General features: G+C 33.7%; 1 protein-coding gene across 1 annotated transcript in view; it reads right to left on the bottom strand.

Annotated features, from left to right (window-relative positions):
* The window catches only part of LOC143245504 (uncharacterized), a 357087-nt gene extending 330316 nt beyond the window's left edge, over positions 1 to 26771 (bottom strand). Inside the window, 1 exon segment of the mRNA XM_076491867.1 lies at positions 26669 to 26771. Within this exon segment, the coding sequence (XP_076347982.1) occupies positions 26669 to 26771 (103 nt within the window).
* Between the last annotated feature and the right edge of the window lie 305 nt (positions 26772 to 27076).

The raw sequence follows: 27076 nt of genomic DNA, 5'->3' as shown, positions 1-27076 counted from the left end.
AGTACTCAAAGTCAAAGTATGAAAGTTGCTGGATTAATTCTGTAACAATCATGCTTTTCTCACAGTCAATCAAATGTAGGGTTTGAATGGTGGAATTACCTCAACATCTTTATTTGGTGGAAGAAGGAAAACAAACTGTAAACATTGTTTGTGAAGAAGCTTTGTTACAATTATAGAACTTTGAGATAAAGTTTACGTTCAAGTTACTACTTTCAAATACATGGCTACTCTTAAACTTAGATACTTTTGATTAAGTTTAAATATTCTGCGTCAGTTGAAGGGTATTTAACTATTTAAGCTTGTGTTCTATAAAAGATAGTTTCGAATTATCTTATGAAGTACAAATGCCTAAAGTTTAATAGTAAGGTTTACTGTGTCAGTTTTAACTTGTATACTAATGTCATTATGGAATGAACAAAACAGCTAATTACACGGTTAATTTTTTAAAGACACGTTATTTGAGTTATGTATTCTAAAATATATTATTTTGTCATTAATACAATTTGCAAATATGGAATCGTATTTCGTATTTCATGTTAATTTCCTTGATCAGATTGATGTAACTAGAGGTTTCAGATAAACTCCTATTCTGGCTAATATTTTTCTTGGTTGTAATGTAAAACAATGGTTGGAATATTTTTCACTTTTCTATATTACTGGAAGCATGCGGATGACATGACTCTTTTTACTACCACTTTTGAAGTTTGGAATATTTTATAACAGTTTTGAATTCGGTACTAAACATCTACTAAACTGTTAAGTTGCATATTTGGATACATCAGTTTATAATTGTGAATGAGTTAAGTAATGGGTGACAATCTCAAGTGCTGCGCCGGTAGGCGCTCACCCTTTATGTGAAGGCCAATTTACTAGTAGAGGGTAGAAGAAAGTGTGTTTACTGATGTTGCCAGTGGCCTAGCAACACTATATGGTTCTTTGTTTTCTCTGAATTTCGATTAATGTCCTATTTGGTTCCTATTTCAGACATAATAGTGAAGAAAATTGTTTGATTTTGAATTTCGTGCAAAGCTAAATAGTGAAGAAGAGGTCAATATCCTGCTAGTGGAGTTATAAAGGATTTGATATATATCTTGTGATCTAATCAGCGTGATCGTTTAACTTTACCATTGTCATTACCTAGCTTGGTACATACATCCAAGTGATAAGTCCTAACATGCATTTGTTTTGGTTTCTGCCTCTACATCACTTTGCCTATCAATTGTAAATATTGTATTAGTGATATCGCGTTAGTAGTATTATGTTAGTGGTATTGTGTTATTGGTATTATGAGAAGAGTCTGCTTTACGGTTTCCACCTCTATCTTTGTGCTGTCTATCGGAAGCTTGAATGCTCCGTCAATCTCAAGTAGAATGTCGTTTGTTGTACTGCGAGATGAGAGACAGTGAATGTTCAACGAACTGACTTGTTATCTACAGTATAATAACCATCTGTAGCTAATATCGCACGAGACTGTCCAGCAATGTCTTTAGGGACGTACTATTAGGCTTCTCCTACTTTAATATTTGCATAATTTTTAAATGTTCCGTCTATGTTGATATCCACGTTTGCCAATGACTACAGTTGGTTATACCTGAGATCTGTCCACCCATGAACGTTTCCTGAAGTTTCTCTATGCATTCTCTTTCCTGGTTGGTACCAGTGATTTCGTTATAAAACTGGTATGTCTTATTTGAAAAAAAAGTAATGGCTTCATTCTGGATTACACACTACCCACAATCAGTTTGATTGCTATGCAGTTAAATAAGGTTGAAAAGGTACAAATCACTTGCTTAAGACAGGTAATGGGAGATGTTCCTCAGCTATCTTCATTAAAACGTTGTTACACCATATAAGCTGCAGCAGCATCGCAGAGTAACAACAACGCTTTTATCAGACCGTAAGCAGATGATGCGACATTATTCAGTTCTGTTATGATGGTCAGCCTAATCTATAACCACTTATTAGATGTCTTTAATTTGATATAATCCTCTAGCATCAGTGTGGCAAATTATCTTCTCCAATTAATAATTGTTACTTTCAAAGCTCATAACATTGGATGAATCAGTAGGTAAAGTACGTGCACGGACTGTTCTTTATGTCAGATACATTTATTTTTATTGCCAGTTTTTTGGATCTCTTATCGGAGTCTTCATTAACCAACAATGTATCAGATGTACAAAGTGTTATCAATGGAACACTTTTCAGAAGTGTCTAAGAAAAAGTCTTGCCAATAACATTACCTTTTCCCGTTTGATGTTTTTTCTCTGTCTATTATCGCTCCCAGTGGCTCAGCAGTATGTCTGCGGACTTACAATGCTAAAAACTGGGTTTCGATACCCGTGGTGGGCAGAGCACAGATAGCCCATTGTGTAGCTTTGTGCTTAATTCAAAATAACAACAACTGTCTATTATCTTTGTATCTTTGAGTTTAATGTGTAGTATGTTTTCCTTAATGTGAAGGCTGTAGCTGATGTGTTTATAGCACAACTTCTAATATCTTTTTTGGTGTTCTTTAATTCTTATTTGTAAGGGACGTGGTATCTCTACAATGTTTTATTGTTTACTGAGTGCTGTAAGTTACTTTCTTTGTGAGAGGACTGGGAACAGGAGATCTCACCTATGTAAAATTGTTGGTTAGTGTAGGAGGACACAGGAAGACCTAAATATCTTCAGATTTATTCATTAGTCATTTTAATATAAGGTAAGCCAAACGAACGTTAAACTTACTTAACTATTGTGGGAAAAATTACAGACTATAATATTTTAAAAGGGCTTGTGTGTTACTTTAAAGGATTGTACCATTTGTTTCTTAATTGATTTGTTTTTTTGTTTTTTTTTTAATTTCGCACAAAGCTACTCGAGGGCTAGCCGTCCCTAATTTAGCAGTGTAAAACTAGAGGGAAGGCAGTTAGTCATCACCACCCACCGCCAACTCTTGGGCTACTCTTTTACCAACGAATAGTGGGATTGATCGTCACATTATAACGCCCTGACGGCTGAAAGGGCGAGCATGTTTGGCGCGACGGGGATGCAAACCCGCGACCCTCAGATTACGAGTCGCACGCCTTAACGCGCTTGGTCATGCCGGGCCCTTCTTAAGGAGAGATAGTATTTTAAATATAAACAGGTAGCACTGTTTCTCACAACTTAGCAGTAATAGTGACTATGTAACCTATGGTATAGGTACAAACAATTGCTAAGCTTAGCCCAGTAATCGTAATTTATCAACTTTAGTATACAATTATACAAGTATTAGTCTGAGTAAATGACACAAGTTATCTATTGTGTCCTTAAAACAATCAGCAATGAATTAAAATATTTATATAAAGTATTAGTTGTTATATTATTTGTTGTTTGGAATTAAGCCCAAAGCTACACAATGGATTATCTGTGCTCTGCCCACCACGGGTATTGAAACGCAGCTCCTAGCGGTGATAATTTAAAGACATACCGTTGTGCCACTGGGGAGAGGGGGGGGGGGTAATGCGGATATTAATACAAGTCTTAAAACTACAAGACATCCAGTGGTTTTGCGTGACGAACTCTATGACCAAAGTTTTTCCATGCTTCCATAACTGTTGTGACTCTTTATATCTGGATCCACCACTACAGACAAAAAACGTAAAATCGCACTCCGCACTTTGTGATTGTGGGTAACTTATATGAATACCGGTGAAATACCACTATCCAGTCGGAAAAAACAGTGCACGAGTTGGAGGGGAATGGTGTTGGTCAATGCCTTTAAGTACGAAATAATCAGTGGCTTTTAAGAATTTGAGCAAAAACAACGTTTGTCATTTTTAAATGTGAAAAGGAATAGAGAAGAATATTTAAATACAGGTGAAAGATATTTTAATTGATTCAATGATACTAGAGAAATCAGATTACAGTTACTGAGACGTTATAATACTAAGTCAATATGTGAACATTAGAACATAAGGTCAATACGTGATTATTAGAACAGACGGTGGTCATTACGAAATTATAATGTTCTTCATAAAAATTAATTACAGTTACTGAAACGTTAGAACATAAGGTCAATAAGTAAATATTAGAACATAAGGTCAGTACGTAAACATTAGAACATAAGGTGGTCATTACGAAATTATAATATTCTTCATAAAAATTAATCATGAAGGATGTCCGTTATCACCTATTGTTTGAAATATTGGAAGTTAGTCATTCACCGACTGTTTGTTCTAGATTATTATAATATTGGAACTTAGTCATTCATCGGTTGTTTGTTCTAGATTATTATAATATTGGAACTTTGTCATTCACCGACTGTTTGTTCTAGATTATTATAATATTGGAACTTAGCCTTTCACCGGCTGTTTGTTCTAGATTATTATAATATTGGAACTTAGTCATTCATCGGCTGTTTGTTCTAGATTATTATAATATTGGAACTTAGTCATTCACCGGCTGTTTGTTCTAGATTATTATAATATTGGAACTTAGCCTTTCACCGGCTGTTTGTTCTAGATTATTATAATATTGGAAGTTAGTCATTCACCGACTGTTTGTTCTAGATTATTATAATATTGGAACTTAGTCATTCATCGGCTGTTTGTTCTTGATTATTTCCTGAATACTTTTAGTATAGATTATCATAACTTAAAAGAGAGTTTTCAATTTTCAGGAACAAAAATTAAAAAAATAAATATGTCGTACCAGTATTTATTGTACTACTTTGATGCTTAACAAATACACTTTTAGAAAACATTTAATTAAGTGCTGATCTTACTATCTCTTTTAATAACTCGTATACTTTTAGAATTCCTGAATCCCTTTTTTTTAAACTTGTTGATTTTGCATCCAAGGAATCGAATTTTTGCAAGATCTTGATCTTTGTAATAAACTGCGTAGCCATCGTTCATACCACATTTAAAAACATCCGGGTATTACCTAATCCCCATAGATACTCACTGTCGTGTCTGGTTAGTATGTGGAGGGTGAACACTGGGAATATTAGGTTATGACAGCACTTTTCTTTACCTACCAGGAACACAGCGGTATGTCTACAGACTTACCACGTCAGACGGCTGGTGTGGGTATTTAAAACTTTCATTAAAATAAAGTACAGAACAACGTTTCGACATTGTTATCATCTTCAGGTTAACAAAAATGGTTGCACAACAATATACTCACCCAAGAATATTCCTCCCATTACAAAGCTAAGAAGCCATACAGAAAACTTCTCCGACTCGTTACTAACTGAACATATCACCGAACAATAGTAACCTGAAACATTTACTTCAACCCTTTCATGCACTACATCTTCACTTACTAACCAGATGACCCAAACCATGAGATAAACCTCAACCACGGATCAAGTTTTACGAATACCAAAGTTGTAACAACCATGTGACACTCTTTTATCTTAACCAGCCAGACTGCCTAACAAAACCCTACAAAAGGATAACAGCTACCCAAACCCTGCCGCCTTCCAAGCCAACCAATCACAACATTTCTTTGGTAAACATTTTCCAACTACTTTGTCCTCTTCCAACCTTCCCTTTCGTTGACCACCTTCTATTAAAATCGCCGACCTCAAAGTGACATATCTGTCGACTTTCCTCCGTAAGAAATTATATACGATCTCCGCTCCTATTTCTCTTTTTCCCGCCGTTTCTCCAGTAGTTGGGATGAAAACTCACACCCCGATATATTTACCCTCATTCAACCAATTTTCATCAGGATTCTTTTCACTAATTAACCACTACTTCTGTCATTGCTTTCTCCTTTACCATTTTGCCTCAACATCATCCAGTAGTGACATGACATCGATCATAACATCATCCAGTAGTGACATGACATCGATCATATAGTTTATTCGGCCTGTGATCAGTAAGATTATTTTTTCTCGTGGTATCCCCGTTTCTCCTCACAACTAAATATTGAGGGTTTGGATTTATGTATTATCGCCACCTTTAAGTACCAGAAACGTAATAATGGCCGTTGTTTAGAAAATATTCCATGAATGAACAATATATTTTCCACCATGGTTACTCACTCCTAACACGAGCAGAGCGAAAAATAAGAGCGTTTCTGAGCGTCCACGGTTGCCTTTCGAGGTTTCCCTGGAGATGTCTAATCGAAACACCTGATAACAACTTTCTTAATGATAAGGTAAACAAAGATGTTTTTCTAGTTGGTGAATGTCAGGCTATCATGTTCGTTCCAATTAATTAAATTCATAGTAGGACTACGAAACACCCCTTCATGGTCCCACCATTTGCAAACTTTACGCTTTGAGCTAAGTTAAGCTAATGAGAAAGAAATATAATTTACAATATGAATAGCACGTTTTGCGCACGTGGGCTAAGCCACTAGATAAGAGACCGTTACTATTCAGGTTTAGCCTTCCTTGTTCTTAATTACTGGCTAGAGCAAGTAAAGTCAACAACAGCACCCACTATGTCCGGTTCTTTAATTGAAGCAAATGAGGTGGGTTTCAGTTGAAAGTGTGGAATATGGACAGTGACGTCAAACCTTGATAACCACTCGGCCACGTTGGACACAGATGATAAATGGAATTTATTTTAATAGAACTTCGAATAGTAGGTATGAGAACTTTAAAGGACTGCAACTACCTGTTGAATGGGTTCTGATAGACGTGTATGTAGTTTGAACATCAAATTTCAATGCCATAGTTATCGTGTTTTTTTCTTTTGACCAAAATAATTTAGTAAATTTTTCCACATCTTTATAATAACGAACTCTTCATATTATGCGCACCCTACAGTATAACTGTATCAGTATTTATATTTGGTATCAAAATACTATAAAGTTTTATATTGACACGTGAGTTACAGTAGTAAATAATTAAAGAAAATCGTTCCACTTACTACGAATTAAACTCCAACCTTGCACGTGGAGGTTTTGTTCCGCCTCGCTTCCGATGTCAGTTTCATAAATATATTAACCTGTATCTACAGTCTTTCAGACTTACTGGTCCAGAACTAAGTCACAGTTTTGACACTTATGACCCTGCCTCGCTCAACCTTTTAATTTTATATTTTCTTTCTCACTTTGTTTGCACTCGGAATATCTTTAACATTAGATGTAAAAGAAACAAGGTTGAAAAAAAGGACGTTTCCCGGTATATATTTGTTAAGAACACATAAATGGTAAATAATAATTGTGAAATAACGTATTTATTCACTACTTGTATTTGTTTATTACATTATTTTAACCACCGCTGTAATTATGTTAAATTAAACTGTTATTAATTCTTAAACTAAATTTAGATTACTAGACGACAAGAATAGTAACTTAGTTTAGATCACGAGATGACAGGTATAGTAACTTAATTTAGCTTACTAGGCGACAGGAATAGTAACTTGATTTAGGTCGCTGAACGACAGGAATAATAAGTCAGTTTACATCACTAAACAACAGGAATAGTAACTTAGTTTAGATCATGAGATGACAGGAATAGTAACTTAGTTAAGATCATGAGATGACAGGAATAGTAACTTAGTTTAGATCATTAGATGACAGGCATAGTAACTTAGTTTAGATCATTAGACGACAGGCATAGTAACTTAGTTTAGATTACTAGACGACAGGAATAAAAACTTTGTTGTTATTTTTTTCTTCTTCCTAAATATCCAGTTTCATGCAAGAGTATGTACAGTGTGTATACGTTCGTGGTAATAAATCCTGGCAACCACCAGTTGTGCTTAAAAATTGTTTCAATATAATTAAACATAGCATCATCAATACTTAAGTCCATTAGTTGATTCAAAACTGTTACATGAAATAAAAACATAAAGAAAACAGAGGACAATAAGGAACAGTAGTTTTGTAAGAACACCTAAACGAACTCGAAATAAACATTAGAAATAAGAAAAAAATTCCCAGTAACTGAAATAAACTCACCTAAAGAAAACACAAATGAACATCAAATAAAATAAGGTCCCAATGAATAGGAATAGGACAGTTATAAACACAAAATAATTCATAGTAAGCAGAAGGTATGTTCTAAATCTGATAATATTTTGACTAAATTATTTGTGAATCTTAAATGTATTGAAATAATTTAAGAACAAAAATTTACAATACAGATGATGATTGTTAAGCTTGACTGGAAAAGTAGTTATAGTTTGTATATTGTGAACAATTCAAGGTATATTACAAAACTAAGGTAAAGATGAAAAATTTAGTTATGATTTTAATTCGATGTTTTTATACAACTGACATGAACCGGTGCTCGCCTAGCAACAGAGAAATAAAGTATTACTTAAACTTAAGAAAATGTCTTTTAGATAATGTAAGAACTTTTATTTTGTTTAAAATTAAGGACAAAGTTACACAAGAAGCTGTTTGTGATCCGCCTGTCCTGGGTATCGAAACCTCATTCCTAATGGTGTGAGTTCGTAGACATACATACCACTGTGCCACTAGGAGTCGTATACGAATTAAAAGAATGAATATATATATATAGATAAATAACACCAATATTTATGATCTAGAGGCTCTTAACATCTTAAATATATATTATAGAAGTAGTTATACGCATTTTTAAACTGAATTTTTAAGTGATAGTGTAAAAGACTTTTTGTTAGTCTCTGAGCAACTATTTCAATGTCATGTAATAGAGAATATATCTCAGTCATTACGTATTATATAAGGTAAGAAAATGGTATCACTCATTAATAACAAGTTCGTTTGTGTTTTATTCTTGCAATCTTACAAATTTTATATTTTTATAAAATAAAGACGGAAATACTGTGACACCAATACTAACACTAATATTTCAAAAGTATGATATATTCTTAAAACAAACCTATGTTCTTTAATAAATTCTCCAAAGAAGGCTTATGCTTAAGTTTTACTTGATATTAAAACCTATAAAAATTAGAGGAGCACTTATTAGATCGCATACCTCCGCCATGCAACGTTGATCATGTTAGGCCTAAAAATAATAGAAATATGTGTCTGTATGTTCTTCATTACCAATGAACACAGACCATTTTCATCGGGGCAACGTAAAATAATATTCTTCATACATCCACCAAGTTTAGACGAAAATTTTGACTGAATTATAGAGCAAACATAGTGTGAAAACTTGGTTTTTGAGTAACAGATAAGAAATTTTTAGATATTTGTGAGCTTGTTGGGGCATTAACCTTTGATCTTAACCCTCAAAAGATGAATCACTTCTGAGTTGGGTGATAGTACAGACGTATACTAACTTTCACCCAAATCTATTCAGATATTCAGCAAAATGTTTTGTATACCTAAAAAACGATGAAATAAAAACGGCCGTGGTTTAGAAAGCGTTGATATTTGTTATAAGCATAACATTAATATTGAATTTTAGCATAGAGTATAACTATCGTTAACCAATAAAAAAGAGAATTCACAACAAAAAAAACAAGAAAATTTCGTTTCTTTCCATGTAAAGTTTTGTTGTTTATTTGTTGTTAAACACAAAGCTACAAATTAGACTATCTGTGATGTGCTCGCCAGTTTTTAACGTTATTAGACTGTAGACTTATCGATGTGCCAGTAGATTGTTTTATATCTAATGTTTTGCCATGTTTTAAATTTTGTGCAAAGAAAAATTGTGGCAGTTTGTAATTTAGAAATGATAAACTAGAGGATAGGCCCACAACGCCCACCGCTAACATTGGGCTACTTTTTACCAAAAATTAGTGGGTTTGATCATAGCATTATAACACTAAAGCAATGCCACATGAAGCAATTTTTGAGAGGTCAGGCCACAGCTAAACAGTATAACACACGATGTGTGTAAAGCAAAATATCGGCATGCAGACATGTCATTTCTGTGGTGGAAGGGGTCCTAGTAGAATGTCTCCTCAGAAATATTTTCAAAATTTAATGCTATAAGGTTCACTATTCAGTAATTTTAACTACAAGTATTATGTACACACAAAGAAATGTGTTGAATTAAAAGAAGCAAGTTTAATACATACGTTTTAGTTATACGTGTCACAGAAAGTGGTCAGGCCATGGCCAAGCTGGCTTCACCTTTTCCTAAGGCCCTTCCCCACAGCTGAATGGGCAAGCATGTAAATTAAATTAAAAAACAACAACATCAGTTTAAAGAAGCTTATCAGCACACATCATGTATCTGATCAGAAATATGTTCAAGCATGACTATTTGTATAGAAAACTAGTAAGACTTTATGTATTCATCATAACTTTAACTATGTAACATAGTTTTGCAACTCTTGAATTACTTTAAAGTGTGTTCATTCATTTCATTTTTCAACGCATTGTTTTTATTCCTTATTCAACGTAATATTACCTTTAACGCTTAAAAAGTAATGTTGTTATTTTCTTATTGATTGTTTAATCATTTGATTCATTATAACTATTCAATAAAGAAAATGACTTTTTCATGCCTTATTTACCAGAACCTTTAATATAATAATTACTATATATTTAACTGCTCTATTGGTTAGTGTGTCATTCTTTGAATCCAAGAGCTCAAGACGTGATGCCACTATAAAAGTGATAGACGCCATCTTTAGTTGGGTGCCGCTGGCTGCCTGTCTTCTTTCTGGTGAGTACTTTAAAATTACAGACGACTATTAACTCAACCTTAACGGTCCTTGTCCTTCGTCAAAATGTGCTGTTTAAGTTGACAATTTCAGTTTTGTCCCTCACTGATTTTTTTCAACGCCATCCAGTTTATATTTTCCAAACAATGTTTACATTAGTTTTAGAAGTATGTTACAATTGTTGTCTATGTTAACTGAACAATGTGCACATTAGTTATAGAAGTATGTTACAATTGTTGTCTATGTTAACTGAACAATGTGCACACTAGTTTTAGAAGTATGTTACAATTGTTGTCTATGTTAACTGAACAATGCGTACATTAGTTTTAGAAGTATGCTGCAGTTGTTGTCTATGTTAACTGAACAATGTGCACATTAGTTTTAGTAGTATGTGACAGTTGTTATCTATGTTAATTGAACAATATGTACATTAGTTTCAGAAGTATGTGACAATTGTTGTCTTATTTAGCTGAACAATATGTACATTAGGTTTAGAAGTACGTTACAGTTGTTGTCCATATGAGCTGAATAATGTGTACATTAGTTTTAGAAGTACAGTATGAAAAAGGTTTAAGAAAATTTGAAAAGAAACGAATAAAAAATGTATTTCAAAACTTTAGAGTTATTTCATAACAAAATGCTTTTAAATACCGTGATATCCATATGTGATACATCGCTACTGAAACTGTTACGGTAGTTTACATGCAATCGTCTTCATAATATTTAATTTTGTGAGTCTATTTTTTCAATTATGTAAATTATTACCATGTTACGACTGTTAGGATGAAATCATATTAATTTATAGCTTTAAACCACATACTATCTACTGTAATGAAAATAATTATGGAAACACATAAGCGTTACATAAACAGGCATCCAAAACAATGCGTAATGACAACTAAATTGAGAATTCATGAATAGTTCAAACCATTATAACAGAAAATACATAAGAAAAGCTCGTAGTCTGTATGCAAATTGTTCGCCTTGCACAAAGCAACACATTTTGTTTTATTGTTACCATATAATTTATCAAAGTATAAGATTATGGAAGTCTGAGAGCCTATAATGCTAAAAATCTCTTGTTGTTTTCTTTATATCCAAGATTGAAAAATAACCCATTGTAGAGCTTTCTGCTCAACAACAAACAAACTAAATGTCTTGTACTATTCAATACAATTCAACCAAGATGTTCGGTTGCTGTTTGAAGTTATTAGTTTTTACATAATCCCATACAATATAAAGGTTACTTTTTCGAAACTTTGTGTAAGAGAACCATGGGTTGTGAGTTATCTGTATTTTTACTGAAAAGATACCGTTGCACCACAATTTGCTGGAATTCTCGCTCATCGAGTTGTGATTTGGGGGGGTCTACAAAATAGATCAGGATATACTTGTATTTATTTGGTAATCAGGGTGTCATAAGTTATTGAGCTCAAATCCTGTGCAAATCACAAACCGGTGTCTGATATTCTGACTCAAAAGTACACTGACCCCTCGTCACGATTCACTGCAGATGTTGCACTGATACCGTTATCTTCCGTGCCGTTCTTTAACTTGTTGTCAAACAATTAGTACCTAGGTTTTCCTGTAAAAATCACATTATCTGTTTGTTTATTCTATTGTTAGGGGAGCCGAAGACCACTTCAACTTACTGTCAACAGCAATGTTTGAACAGCTATAAATGTTAACATGTGTCTTAATGTTCTCAAGTCAATATTCAAGCCTGTAATTAGAGAAAGTGGTTGGTAAGACATGTACTCGACTGTCGTCTGTCTTATAAAGAACGTATACTGAGATACCTAACATCCTATTTAGAGGGTTTCGGGTTTCTACCTCAAAACATGCTATTAGCAGTTTCAGTTTAGCAAAGCTACTTAAGTAACACAAACAAACACACAAATGAAACTTAAAATATCGAAATGTTTGTTAATTAATTTTGACACATTGTACTCTCTGTAAAATAATATGTAAAAGAAAACATAAGAATCTTACGAATCGATTTATATCCTCATTTTCTGCTAGTGGTCAGTGTACCAGATTTTGGAGCAAACAGCTCATTAGAAAGGCTTCGTATCTAAGTTGTGTGTGAATTATGAGAGTTATGATGACCCCTATTATTCGGCTCAAAACCAAAATATATCTTTATAGTGGAGGATAATTCTGATCCTCTACTTCCCTTTTCATCAGAAGTTCGAAGTTGAGAAACAACTATACTTCAACTCAAGAGACTCTCTGATATGGTTGGCTGTTAACCCAAGAGTGGGTACTCTTTGGACTGAAAATACCAGTGACGTTTCAAAAATGAAGTGGGTGTATCAACATGAATGAGCATAGCGAACATGACGTTTGTCATACATGTTGATTCAGACAAACTACTCAATAATTCCAAACAAACAGTGTCTTAATGCTAGACATGTTCCATAGTAAGTCGTTCATTTATTATTTTTAGTTGTAGTATATATACATATACGTATAAAGCGAAACAATAAGTTAAGTTATATGGAGCAATAAATAATCGTCCCTTTCATGTCGATAAAGTACATAAAGTAACTTATTGGTTGTAATAACTGCTTCATTCAAATGATGGATGACATACATGTTATAATAGTTCTTCTCATTGAGATAAGAGTTATACATTGCTTTCAGAACATCAATTGTAAAAAAAAATGTTTATATATAAAAACTAAACGGTAATCAGTATGTTAAATCAAAATTAGTTGTGTATTTTCTTATTTTTTAATAATAAAAAACAATATTTTTTCAAAAACAGATATTTGGCTGAAAATAAACTAGTGAAACGGTAAGGTTGTCGTAAATTTGTATATTAAAAACATGTCCTTTTCAGGAAGATTTATATATAAATTGCCGAGAAGTATGATTGAATATAGAATTAATGAATTAATGTTTTACATTGCGTGTATTAGATCTAGTCATTTATTATATGTTAAGACATTACTTTGTAACTATTTATGCGGATAGCATGAAGACAAATTAGTGAAATAATAAGTTTTAATTATTGTATGATATTTACATAAACGTTATTTTTAGGATAATTTACATATAAAAAGTCAGGAAGTATGACTAAATATATAATTAATGAACTAATCTTATACCAACTATATTAAATATAACGATTTTGAGACATGTTGATGTTCTTCGAGGGCATAATTACCTCTGACGTCATGTCTGCCTATCATGAAGATATATATGCAGGATCCACTCTGTAGAACTATGACGTAATTGTTTTTTTACGTTCCATTGTCAAGTCCACCTGTCATGGCGACCTAACAATGCGTCTCTAGTAATGCACTCTGTCTGATGACATCATTATTTTACCCCTTCTCTGTTAGTGCCTGTGTTCAACATAGTTTTGGCTCTATCTGGTGGTGCATCTGAAGTTCGTATCTACCTATTCCCGTGTGCCAGAGTCTAGCAACGTTTCTGTACTTAGCTTCATCACAACCAAAATGGCGGATGCCATTACAGCGCTCCCCATGAATCACGTGCTCTGGAAAGATCTATTTATTCTAAATAAAGAATATTCACGAGGCAAACCGTATCTTTCAATTAACACAAGCTAATTTCAATAGTTCTGTTTGTTTTTTTTTCATTTCGAAAGAGGTAGATATAAATGTAAAGCTAACTGTGTGTTGAATGTTTTTTTATCTTACCAATGTGGAAAGTCGCTATCTTGTCATGATCACGGTAATAAATATCACAATATAATATGGGGCGAATAATACAGAAACAAAATGCGTAGGATATGCCCAATGATATATTCGTACACAGATGAGCTGTATCAGTTCTTTGTTAGATATTAATGTAACTGTATATTTATATTTTAATTTCAATCGTATAATTTTATATGACCGTTTATTGGTATAAAAACAAACATTATATTATTAAATCTCTTTTATTTTCCTAGAAAGTACTCACGGTAGTAGTTTGAAATAAAATCATAGTATATGTATTATGACATATCGACTACATTTTCATGAGATGTTTTGTACTATTATACCAAGAAACATAAATCAGTCAGGGCCACCTGACTTCTATAGAATAGATTTAAAAGCAAGAATGATTTTTTATGCCCTTTAAACTTAATAAAATGATTTTTGTCTTCAGATCAAACATTCATTTTTCACTCATTGAAGTTGAATGGCAGTAATGTATTATTAGAAATGAAAGATCAAATAGCGTGACGAGACTCCACAAACTGGTTCCACTCCAATCCCCTTATACATTGTACCTGTAATGTTGTTCTTATATGTCCAACAGTGGCGGTCTTCATCCTAATACTATATCATGAAATATAACTAAGCTTCAAACAGTGCTTTGTCAGAGATAAGGTTAAGTAACAAATAAAAACACGTTTAAGTACAGGCATTATTTAACAGAATATAACGTTGTTTAGTGTCGTGCATTTATTTTTTTATACCACTGACGAACGTACACGAAATTATAGTCTTGCAAAATATATAATAGTTACGTCACTAACAGGTGTTCTGTCAACAAGGTTTCGAATTGTTCAATTCAGGTATTTTGACATCTCTTGCTCTCTTCTTTCATCTTTACAAAAATAACCCTATTAGAGTTTGCTATAGTAGACGATTATCACAAGACAATACCATGTAAATAACCTAACACTGTATTTACTTGAAACGTGCGAACACGTTTCACTAGTTGTACAGTTAAAAGGTGTAGTCATCGTGTAAGCGGTAATTGAAAATTATTTATAGTTGTACAGATTCTCACTGATCACCGTAAAAAATACAAGTATCCTTTCACAGTCTAAACAGCACTAACAGTTTAGTGATAGCTTCGATATTTTACAGAGTTTCAGTAAAAGTTTCTTTTGAAATTGATGTAGTTAAGTACACAAAGCTGTACTCTGTCCACCACGGATATCGAAACACGGTTTCTAGTATTGTGAGTCCATAAACATACCGCTTCATCAGTAAAAGAGTAGCCCAAGAGTTGGCGGTGGGTGGTGATGGCTAGCTGCCTTCCCTCTAGTCTTACACTGCTAAATTAGGGACGGCTAGCACAGATAGCCCTCGAGTAGCTTTGTGCGAAATTCCCAAACAAACAAACAAACAAATCATCAGTGGAGGAAGCCATGTTAGAAACAATTAGTATTAGAAAACTTATTGTTCAAGCCATTTTTAACAGATGTTTAAACTACGAAAAAGTAAATAGTAGTGGCGTACCTAGTTTGATGAAACTAGCTGTATAAAAGTACATGAAACTAATATTGAAACTTCTTCGTGTACTCAATTAACCAATGATTTCAAAAAATTGCCCTCCCATGTATGTATAATATATTTGTTGTTTGAATTTTGCACAAAGCTACTCGAGGGCTATCTGTGCTAGTAGGGACTACTTTAGCAGTGCAAGACTAGAGAGAAGGCATCACCACCCACCGCCAACTCTTGGGCTACTCTTTTACCAACGAATAGTGGGATTGACCGTAACATTATAACACCCCCACGGCTGAAAGGGCGAGCATGTTTGGCGCGACGGGGATGCGACCCTCAGATTACGAGTCGCACGCCTTAACACGCTTGGCCATGCCGTGCCAATGTATAACATACTGGATGCTAGCTTATTAACAACAGACATACAGTTTAGTTTTATCGGTTCTTTTAAGCTACAATATATTTATGCCATATTACTTAATAAAAACCCTGTACTCTCAGCGCTTTCGAAAACATGACCTTTTTTACTTTTTACTTTTCGAAAGCGCTAGGATTATAAGGTTTTAATCACCTTCATTTTATCACGACTTCTTTAACCTACGTGTTTTTTCTAACAACATGAGTATATCATATTACCGATGAATAATTTACTCTTTGCGTTTCTTTAAAGTTTGTATCACTTTAACTTCGTGTTCTTACTCTTGAAAAGAGAAGGGTCTAATTTAACTTAGCCCCCATTGTTTATTATTTAACTCATTTATACACTGTGTGCACGCATCTTAACATCTCTGGTTATCTACTAAACAGTTAATAGAATTAATCGATAACATTAGTCAGTTCGTCGAATACATTATGGCTTTTAGTAACATGAGGGGGAGGTTGACTCTATGGTAGAGTTCTGGTTTAGTAACATGAGGGAGCAGACTGATCCTATGGTAGAGTTCTTGTTTAGTAACATGACGGGGCAGATTGACCCTATGGTAGAGTTCTGGTTTAGTAACAATAGGGACAGGTTGACCCTATGGTAGAGTTTTGGTTTAGTAACATGAGGGGGGCTGATTTACCATATGGTAGAGTTCTGGTTTAGTAACATGAGGGGAATTGATTTAGCCTATGGTAGAGTTTTGGTTTAGTAACATGAGGGGGCAGGTTGACCCTATGGTAGAGTTCTGGTTTAGTAACAAGAAGTAGATAGTATGCCGAGTTCGCATATGTGTAAACCACAAAATATCACCCCCTCCTCACACTTTACGTTATGGTTACGTTATAAGAGTAACGCTCAATCTCTTAGCGCTGCTGATTGGCTGCCTTTCCTATTTCTGGAGAATAGTTAAAAATCAAGAAATGCTGCAGAAGTCTCAGTAGCTTTGCTATAACCACAAAATATAATTACAAATATGGAAACATATCATCATTACTCTTTAAACTATAATAATTTAGGGTGGCGTACATACTTTGATGAATCTAGCTCTATGAAGTAAACCAAAATAATATTCAAAATTCTCCTTCATACAGTAAATTAATTAATGATTTCAATTAATTATTTAATTAGCCCCCATCTGTTCCACCCAGTGGCTCAGCAGTAAACCTATAAGTCTTGAAACGTATCACGCTAAAAACTGGGTTTTGATACCAAACAAGATAATCCTCTTAAGAACAAAGAGAAAGCTAGTTAATTAGAATTATTGATACTACCTACTTCAAACAAAATTAGTTCAGATGAACATACGTTTACATACAAAGTATGTGAACATTAATGTTTCATTTTAATGTTTCTGTTTTTGGAATATATTGAAATAAACATCAGTTTTAACGAACTGCTGCTTACGAAAACAATAACAACTTGAACAGTGTGCAGTTATCCGGTAACAGAACAAGTGCAGTAAAGTATGTGCCTTTTTCAAATTCTTTTCTCATTGCCTTATGCTACTTTTTCTTCAACAGACATTAAAATGTCATTATTTATGGTATGTTTTTGGTAAGAAAAGTACGCATATGAAATATGAATTTGCAGCTTCTTGAATTGCAATGAAAACGCTGAATATTCCTTTGAAAGCTTGACTTATACATAGAAATCAAACACCTGTCAGTTTTTGATGGATAAAATGTGCGAATATTACACCATTCAACTTAAAAAACTATTTACACTGGGTATTTTTTGTTGTTGTTAATTTGAGAGTAGAGAATATAACTCAAATCATTTTTCTTTCTTTGTATTTACAATACCTGGAGTTGAAAATAAACTAAAAGATATAAATGATTACTTACTTCAAATGTGATGAGTATAGGATATAGTTGAATTAATAATGTTCATGACAGCCAAAATCACGAAGAACTAAAAAGAAAGACAAATACAAAAACAATGTTTTTACCCAGATAGGCACGTATTTGCTTCTGAATAGTCTAACCTCCCGCCACGATTTTAGTTTTTTAGATGTGGTTAATTAATCAATTGACATTTTCATGAAAATCTCGCACTATTTAATATATGATTAACTTCTTCACTGATCATAATTCAATAATTAAGACAGCCCGACATGGACAGGTGGTTGAGGCGCTCGACTCGTAATCTAAGGGTTGCAGGCTCGAATCACCGTCGCACCAAACATGCTCGCCTTGTCAACCGTGGGGGCGTTATAACGTGACGATCAATACCATTATTCGTCGGTAAAAGAGTAACCCAAGAGTTGGCGGTGGGTGGTGATAACTAGCTGCCTTCCCTCTAATCTTACACTGAAAACTTAGGGACGACTAGTGCAGATAGCCCTCGTGCAGCTTTGCGTGAAATTTAAAAACAAACAAATAATAATTAAGTTTATTTTGTGGAGCCTATAAATGTGTTCAATTTTCTATTTGTGTTTATAAACATAAAAAAGAGTAACATTACATAACGTTTTAGAGTCTCATTTTTACGCACACAGTTTGAAAAATAAAAAAGAAATGTCTTTAACTTGTTATTTTCAGCCTGGTCGGTATGTTATACAGCCAATTCAAATCTGCCCGTAATATTGAACGGAAGGACTTATAAGATCTTACTAGCGAACGCAAAGACTAACATGTAATAATATGTCAACCACACTATGTCTGCCATATCTTGTCGCGATATGTCCTTTCACTCAATACCAGGGCTCATCAGGCCGCGTGAGATACGACAGATATAATACTTGTCTATACGATTCTGATATCACCATTTGCGTGAAAAACAACTGCTATATTGTAAAATGGATAAAGTAAGTGAACTGTAACTAGTTTCAAGCCAGTCAGCAGAATTTGTCGTCACGAGATCATTTCGGATTCGAAGTAGCATTATTGACTGTCATTGTAATAACTTACCCACAGCTTAAAGTGTAGAGTGTGGTCATCAGCGTCACGGTGTGAAGTGTGGCACGCTAACCATCAGGTCATGATATATTGTATTGTTATTTGTCATTGTAACAATCTCACATACTAAAGTTATTTTGTAAGTATTCTTGGACCTACTAGGTCTGTAAAAAAACAACAACAAAAAAGAAAATTAGAGGTTATGACATTGTTATAATAAAATGTATTAATTGTAGCTACAATCCCAGGTGAGTTCAATCATCTATAGTAGGTTTAAAGCAGTTGATACTGGAGTCAAAATTAGCTGCCACAGCTATATTAGAATATGAGTTAGTTCGCAGGAGTTCAAAGTTCTTGTATTAAAAATATAATATAGCTGCACAGGATTTATACGTTTGTATATTTCAAACGACACTGGTGCACAGAACGCTCTCTGTTGAGAAAACGGACTTCCAACGTTAAAATCCGCAGTTTGTTTCCCCACGGAAGACACGACAAATAGTCTAATGTGGTTTGGCTATAACACAAAAACACACACAATGCAAGACTCATAATTCCAGTTTCTTTAAAGAGTGATTGTATCAATAAGTTTATCACGTTCGGTTTCGCTCTCTTATGAAATCCCTATGAAGTTCTACGTACACTAAAATAAAGTAACTTGACTGAAAAATAAGATAATTATGAAGATTCTAATACGTTCGTCGTTGTTTTGTAAACACGTTTCATGCTTGAGTTTAACATAGTCGGAGTTCAAAATCAATTGATTGTACAGTTCATAGTTGTTAGTAATGTGCGTGCCAGTGTAACAATCGTTTATTTCACACATTACTAGATTTAAAAACTTGTCAGGCCATGAAGTTAGATAGGTAATTTATACAAAAATGTGCTTTTTAACATCTTCTAAAAATAATCGTTTATTATGCAAATTTTTAAATCAATATTTGACGCATGAGGGCGTGTTTTCGGTCACTGAAGTTTACAATGTGTCGGATCTTTTATATCAATCTTTTTGGAAAAAGATATATATGTAAAACTGAATCTCATGGCTTTAATGTCACTTTGAAAATAATGTGAAAAGCTTGTTGAAACAGTCGAAGTGGTTACTAAGCGACTGGCAATTACATTCATTGATTAACAAAATAAAGAAATATATATTTAATCAGTGCTACCAAACACACTCCGAAATTCTAGGACCGCTATCCGAAAGTGAATTGGTTTTAGGCATAGAAAAATACTGGCAACATACAAATCGTTTCGAAACGTTACGGCCAAAGTTGGAAAGTGGCCCATGCAGTGGTTGCCATTAGACAGAGGCTATTTCTATTCAGTCTCGTGTACTCTTACATTTGCACCACTCATTCTGAACCCGAAACTGTATCACACGCTTTCCACTCTTGTACTCGTCTTGCTCAATTATAGAGATGAGCAGCTAGGTTTATTCTATATCTTTCATCTTTTTACACACAGTGCTTTTTAATTTCACACTTCCATTTCAAAATAAACTATTCTATGCTGTTCCTTATCAACGATTCTCAGTATGAAAGCTGGTCTTCCCGCTATACGACTCAAATGTGCAACCAATCAACACAGTACACAGTTAGAGCACTAACAAGAGCCGAGGTCGTACCGAACAAAGTCGACTAAGTACGGCGGATTTTTCGACAAATTTGGTGCATAAGGTTTTCACTGTTGTTCCAATTATTTGGGAAAACACTGGGCAGTATCTATGTTATTCGTTTCTTTACAACGTAAAACGTAAGAAATTTTAATTTTCGTTACGTTGGTTACAATATTGTTTTTGAATTCCGCGCAAAGCTACACGAGGACAATCTGGAAAGGCAGCTAGTTATCACCACCCACCGCCAACTTTTGGACTACTCTTTTATCAACGAATAGTGGGAATGACTGTCACATTATAGAGCCCCCACGGCTGATAAAACGAGCGTGTTTGGTGCGACGGGGATGCGACCCTCGGATTACGAGCCGCACGCCTTAACCCATCTGGCCATGCCGGGCCTAGTTACAACATAACATATCCTGTTTGTCAGTTAAAACCATTACCTCAAGATGTATTACAAGTATCTTGTACCTTTACTTTTATCAACATAAAATACAATCAGTATAATATTTCTAACCATTTTATATTTGTTTCTAAATAACGAAATATTCGTAATGAAACTAATTCGTGACAAAAATAAACGTTTGTCTGTTTATTTGAAAAAAAAAATCAACTTTACATTTTACACCTCAAGCCTTTTTAGGACTATTCATATTAATACTATTATCTGTAAATACCAATTACACAAGACTGACAAGTACACTCCAGTTTTACGTCGAGCTTGTTGTAATGAAGAGGTACAATTGTAAAAGTTAGCCATCTCTATATCTTCCTGTCTGTCTATTAATGCTTATTTTATCATTGCATTAAGCAGGTGTAAACAGTAGGTCAGCCCCTTAAGCTGAAAATAAGAATATCAGTTCCCCAAGTCATGACGTTATCATTTGCTTATAGCCATAGTGCATATAAAAGGATGTAAAATAATTATATTTTTAAATTATGCTAATCCTTCAAATAACCAATCCATCTTTAGTTATGAAATAATTTCAATTAGCACAACTGCTAAAATATAATAATAGCAATAATAAATAGTTTTAATTATGAGAAACATGCAAACTGCTCCAGTAAGCTACTGAAAACTTCTGTAACCATTTTGCTCAGATAAACTACGAAATTCTTTTTTCCGAATCTTTCTTTCAATCTCTCTGTTTAGGCAAACTACAAAAGTTTTCTGTAACCACTCTGGTCAGGCAAATTACGAAAACGTTTCTATAACCTCTCTGGTCAGGTATGCTAAAAAGTTTCGATGACCACTCTAGCCTAGAAAACCAGTTAGGCCTACTGAATGATATTACTATGCACTGAAACAGAGCTGTCACATGTAAAGTTTCACTACAGTGTGGTTGTTACTATTTGAGACATTTAATGTCATATATTAATCTAACTAATACTATAATTAACTAAGATAAACATTTAATTATGTAAACGTAGTTTTATAAATTACAGAAACACATACAAACTTATGCCGCATTTAGTATGTGGAAGTTCAGTGGGCTGTCCACAGAACAATGGTACAATCTGTGCGAGTATGTAAACGGTCTAGTTCTATCCATATCAATCCAGAATATCCCCTGAGTTTGTTTTGTTTGTTTGTTTTGGAATTTCGCACAAAGCTACTCGAGGACTATCTGTGCTAGCCGTCCCTAATTTAGCAGTGTAAGACTAGAGGGAAGGCAGCTAGTCATCACCACCCACCGCCAACTCTTGGGCTACTCTTTTACTAACGAATAGTGGGAATGACTGTCACATTATAACGCCCCCACGGCTGGGAGGGCGAGCATGTTTGGCGCGACTCGGGCGCGAACCCGCGACCCTCAGATTACTAAGCGCACGCCTTAACGCGCTAGGCTATCCTCTGAGGGTGCTAATAAAAGAATCTCTCTGACATCCAGACTTGAAAGGGGGGAGAGAAATTAACATAGTGTTTGAGGAATGTCAGAGATAACATACGAGTTTTTAAGTCTGTAGTGTGTGGTAAGTGTTTAGACTTATGTTGTAGTATGGAATGTTAGGATCAACAAGATTAGTAATATCTTATAGTGATTGTGTTAATTATGTGATCTGTAATAAGCAAACAATGGTAAACAATGGACGCAGTATAACATTTGGTTGTTATTTTAGGGCAAAGCAGTATAACGAGTTAGTTGCGCTATATCCACCGCGTAGAATCGAATCCTGAATTTTAGTGTTGTAAGCCTACACAGTTACTACTGAGCTATCGGGGAACAACGCTTAATTGAGTTGTATAAAATGTGCGAAAGGTTATATATGCAAGTTTGTGTTGGAATATATACGTCAAAGACCACATGTGATCCGGGACTTTTTTAGTGTGTTTAATCCCGTGTTGAGTAACGTAGGGCTAAGAGCCTACGCGAAGTTGGGATTTTCATCTAAGAGTTTCATAAAGAGAACCATGAATCACATTAAAAAATAAACTTGCTAAGGTTCTTGTTAATAGAATATATTCACAAAAATAAAATTTAAATATTTTGCACTTTACTGAGCACACTAGTCAGATATGCATACATAAAAACTACAAGATAAAGAATCCAACCAAAAATAACAAACTTGTTGTTGCTTGACTCTCCAACTCTCTTAAAAGATAATTTAGTAAGTCATACTTGAGAATCATGTTGTTTTGATGTCATTTTACGTTCTTTTAAAACGTGTTATTTCATTTAAACGTTTTTAAAGAGTTTAAACGAGATTTAAAAGAAAGAGAAACTTACTACTCATATATCCGATATTGAATAAGATGCGAAGTTACTTAATATATCTGTTCTGCACTGACTGGTGCTTTTCTCTTAATTCCAGAGCTCATCAAATGCTTACACACATTCTGGAATTGTTTTTTCTAAGTAGGAGCTCAACTAGTTAAAAGTGATGTCAAAAAACTCATTAAATGAAAGTTGCCAAACAACTGTATATTAAATTATCACTAATAACTTCAGATCAAATCAAACTTCCTACTTAGATAAGAAATAATAATTAACTTATTAACTAATGTAGGTAGCATATTTTGCCACAAAAAACTGTAATTTCTAATGATTGTACATTATTTCAACAGCACCAAGAAGACGTAAAATGTACATATTACACCTTTGCCAATATAAGACCAGACTTCTCTGTCTCTCTTGTTAGCACACAGCACGTAGTGATGAATAATATCTAAAACAGTTGGTTATACAGAGGTTGAGGACGTTATATTAATTTTTGAACCTCATTATATCATTACAGTCCGAGTAATCATGTTAGATTTGATCACTGTCATTTTGACAATAGTGCTGCAGTGTGGTATCTATTACAAAAGGCTCTATCATAAAGCTATCATATCCAAAGTAGCCCACTCCTCTCAATCACGTTCTATAATCCATCTAGTGCCAATTTCAACAGTTAATCATACAGAAATTGATGGCTGCTGCATTGGAGAACTTTACCATTAAAATAGCATGAATACTCGTTTCATTATTCTGTTCCTTGAGATATACAACAGTTGAATAATATGATTAGAGACTTTGTCTTGGTGAACCCGCACCATGCTGACCTCGTTTCCATGTGGAAATCTTTCTTTATTACACTGTGACCTGTTACTTAAGACGCGTGGACAGATTTTGCTGTTGACTTTTAAGCTCATTCAGTCTTACCTGTTACAAAACGCATTACTTCACCTATTACTCAGGATATATGAATTGGTATAGGTTACTTTCTAGATTAGCTTAGTGTCTCAATTTGATGAATATCCCTTTACCTAATAGCATTGAAAACAAAGAAAATTATTTATTGGCAATTCTATATCCCCAAGTTTAAACACATCGGTAATTAGAGGAATACTTTTGTGCCCAAATGATGTTGCTTAACTGGAGCCACCAAGCCCTAGGGAGGGAGGAAGTGCTAAGAAATATGACATTATAGTTTCACTATGGGTCACCAGATGGACTTTGCATGATGCAACGATGCCACCAGAGATAATGACTTTATAATTCCATGAATTGTCACCAGGGAACATGTTGTTTGGCTGCCATGACAGGTGGACATTGTCTCATATTTGCAAAACGTTGGACCACAAACATAATGGAATCATCATACATGTCTTAATGTGAAATCAATAACTATATTTAATACAGTGGCTTTATGTACACTATATTTCAGTACTTTTCATACAGAAATCACTAATCATCCTGAAAAGGACGCTTACTTAACATGCAAATTGATGATAATGTATCTTATTGTTTCATTAATTTGCGTTTATCTACGTAATTGTATTTTTGACAATATGTTGTTTTTACGATAAAGAACAAAAATATACAACTGATTTAATTTAACACATTGAGTGCAGTTTAGTTTATTTAAGCATACTTGTTATAATTTTTTTATCTGAAAAGGACCCAAAAAACTATTTTAGTGAGATAACTATTATAACATACTTGTTATTCATTACTTGAATAAAGCAATTTTTATACTCAATGATTTAATTTACATACTTTCATCCTGAAATGAACAATTAATTGATTCTCAGTACAAGTTAACATTCTCTTTCACTTGATATGCATAAATAAAGAGCTTCGATACTATTAATCACATTCATCGTTATTAGGCAATTAAAATCAGCAACATAAAATAGTAATGAATTTAATATAAATAATTTTACATATAATAAATGTTTTATGAACGATTTTATTTCATTACAACTAAGATTAATAAATGAATGACGTACTGTTTATCCATCAATTTCCTTAAATATTAGAATTTCATGAGACTGTTTTCAGATAGAGAGCATATTGCTAGGGGCACGTTCCAAAGAGGTATAGTTCCATAAAGTGAAATCAGAAAGTGCATACATTGCTCGGTAGCCACGACAGCTGTAAGTTTTATTGTTGCCATGACAATTGACTACAGAAATTGTCTGCTAACTCAGTGCTGGGATGTCATCATACTTAGAGTGCTACATAATACAGAACATGTTGCTAGATCTCGGAGTGTTACCAGAAGATGTCATGAGAGAGATGACATCTAGTTTGATACCAGGGGATTAATACTATAGCGAATAATATTACCAAGGTAACATAGACGGCTGCTACTGTTGAAACCAATGTTAGAATTAGTCATAGGATCATCTATTAATCAATAGTATTTTTCTATATTTGTATTGTATACTTTTTACAAATCTTGATGTGGACTGATTTTATGTTATAACGTCTCTAAATAGCATGTAATAATTTAACATACAATCTTACTGTTTCACTAGTTTGGCTTTATGGATTAAATATAATCTTAACCTATTCCTCTACCCAAATAACTATAAATTATAGTGTATATAACATTAGACGAGTTCTTGACAAAATCTTCCATTTTACGCACGTTGCATTTAGTTTATATATTTTACTTACCTAGGTTTTACAAAAGCTTACGATGCGTTCATGTGTGGAGATTGTTAAGATACACCTCTATAACATTACATAGAAATTTCAACTTTTCTCAACTTCAATTAATTTTTTTATTTATATATATAACTGTATTACGCGTGTTTCTGTAAGTGGACAGTGTTATCATAATACCAGAGAATTTCATACAGATTTCAAGTTGGCTCAACTGATGTTTACAATTTTCACTTGTATCATAATTGTGTTACTTATGTTTTAGTTTTATTGTACAAAAGTCATCGCTAGTTATTGATATTGGAAATGATTTAGTTCTGAAATTATTAACGTTTTTCATTCTTTTGGTTTTTTTACTTAATTTATTCGATAGTTAACGAAGTTTATAACATTGAAATTTATGTTTTATTGTTTATTAACGTGAGTAATTAGCCTTGGACAGGCACGGCTATTCTCGTTGTTTGAAAGTGTAATTTTCGATGTGAGTTGTCATATTTTAGTTGTTTGTTTTAGTTCGACCGTTACACAACTATAAAAATATGAACTTCACAAGCAATTTGTTTTTATACATACAATATCGTAGGAACTTTCCAGATCGGCTGCAGTACAATCACCAACCGTCATAACCTAGGGGCTTTTCTGTTGTTGTGTACTGAAGCAGAAGTACAGCAGGAACCAGTTTCTTTTCACTTTCAGTAGGTCTAATGTCGGTAATATTCATGTCCGAATGAAGGGGCGTGAATAAAACTACATAAATACCCTCTTTAAAGTAATATACTTTTTAATAATCGAAATAAAATATCACTTTGGATATATTGTTTAATAAATAATATTCTACAACATGGTACCTGTTTTTATATATATTTCTTGCTACGGAGTTTTCTAATGAAAGATTCATAAGAAAGATCATGTAAACTTTCAGATAAAGAGCGAAGTAACTTGAATTTGTAAGCTATGAAAAATATTGGGGTGATTTATTTTTAAAAACAGCAAAAAAGAAGTATAAGCCTCATCAAAAACAACATT

Source organism: Tachypleus tridentatus, chromosome 2 (assembly GCF_004210375.1).
Source record: "Tachypleus tridentatus isolate NWPU-2018 chromosome 2, ASM421037v1, whole genome shotgun sequence".
Taxonomy (NCBI): Eukaryota; Metazoa; Arthropoda; class Merostomata; order Xiphosura; family Limulidae; genus Tachypleus; species Tachypleus tridentatus.
The sequence above is the reverse complement of the archived record's forward strand: the minus strand, read 5'-3'. Positions and strand labels throughout refer to the sequence as shown.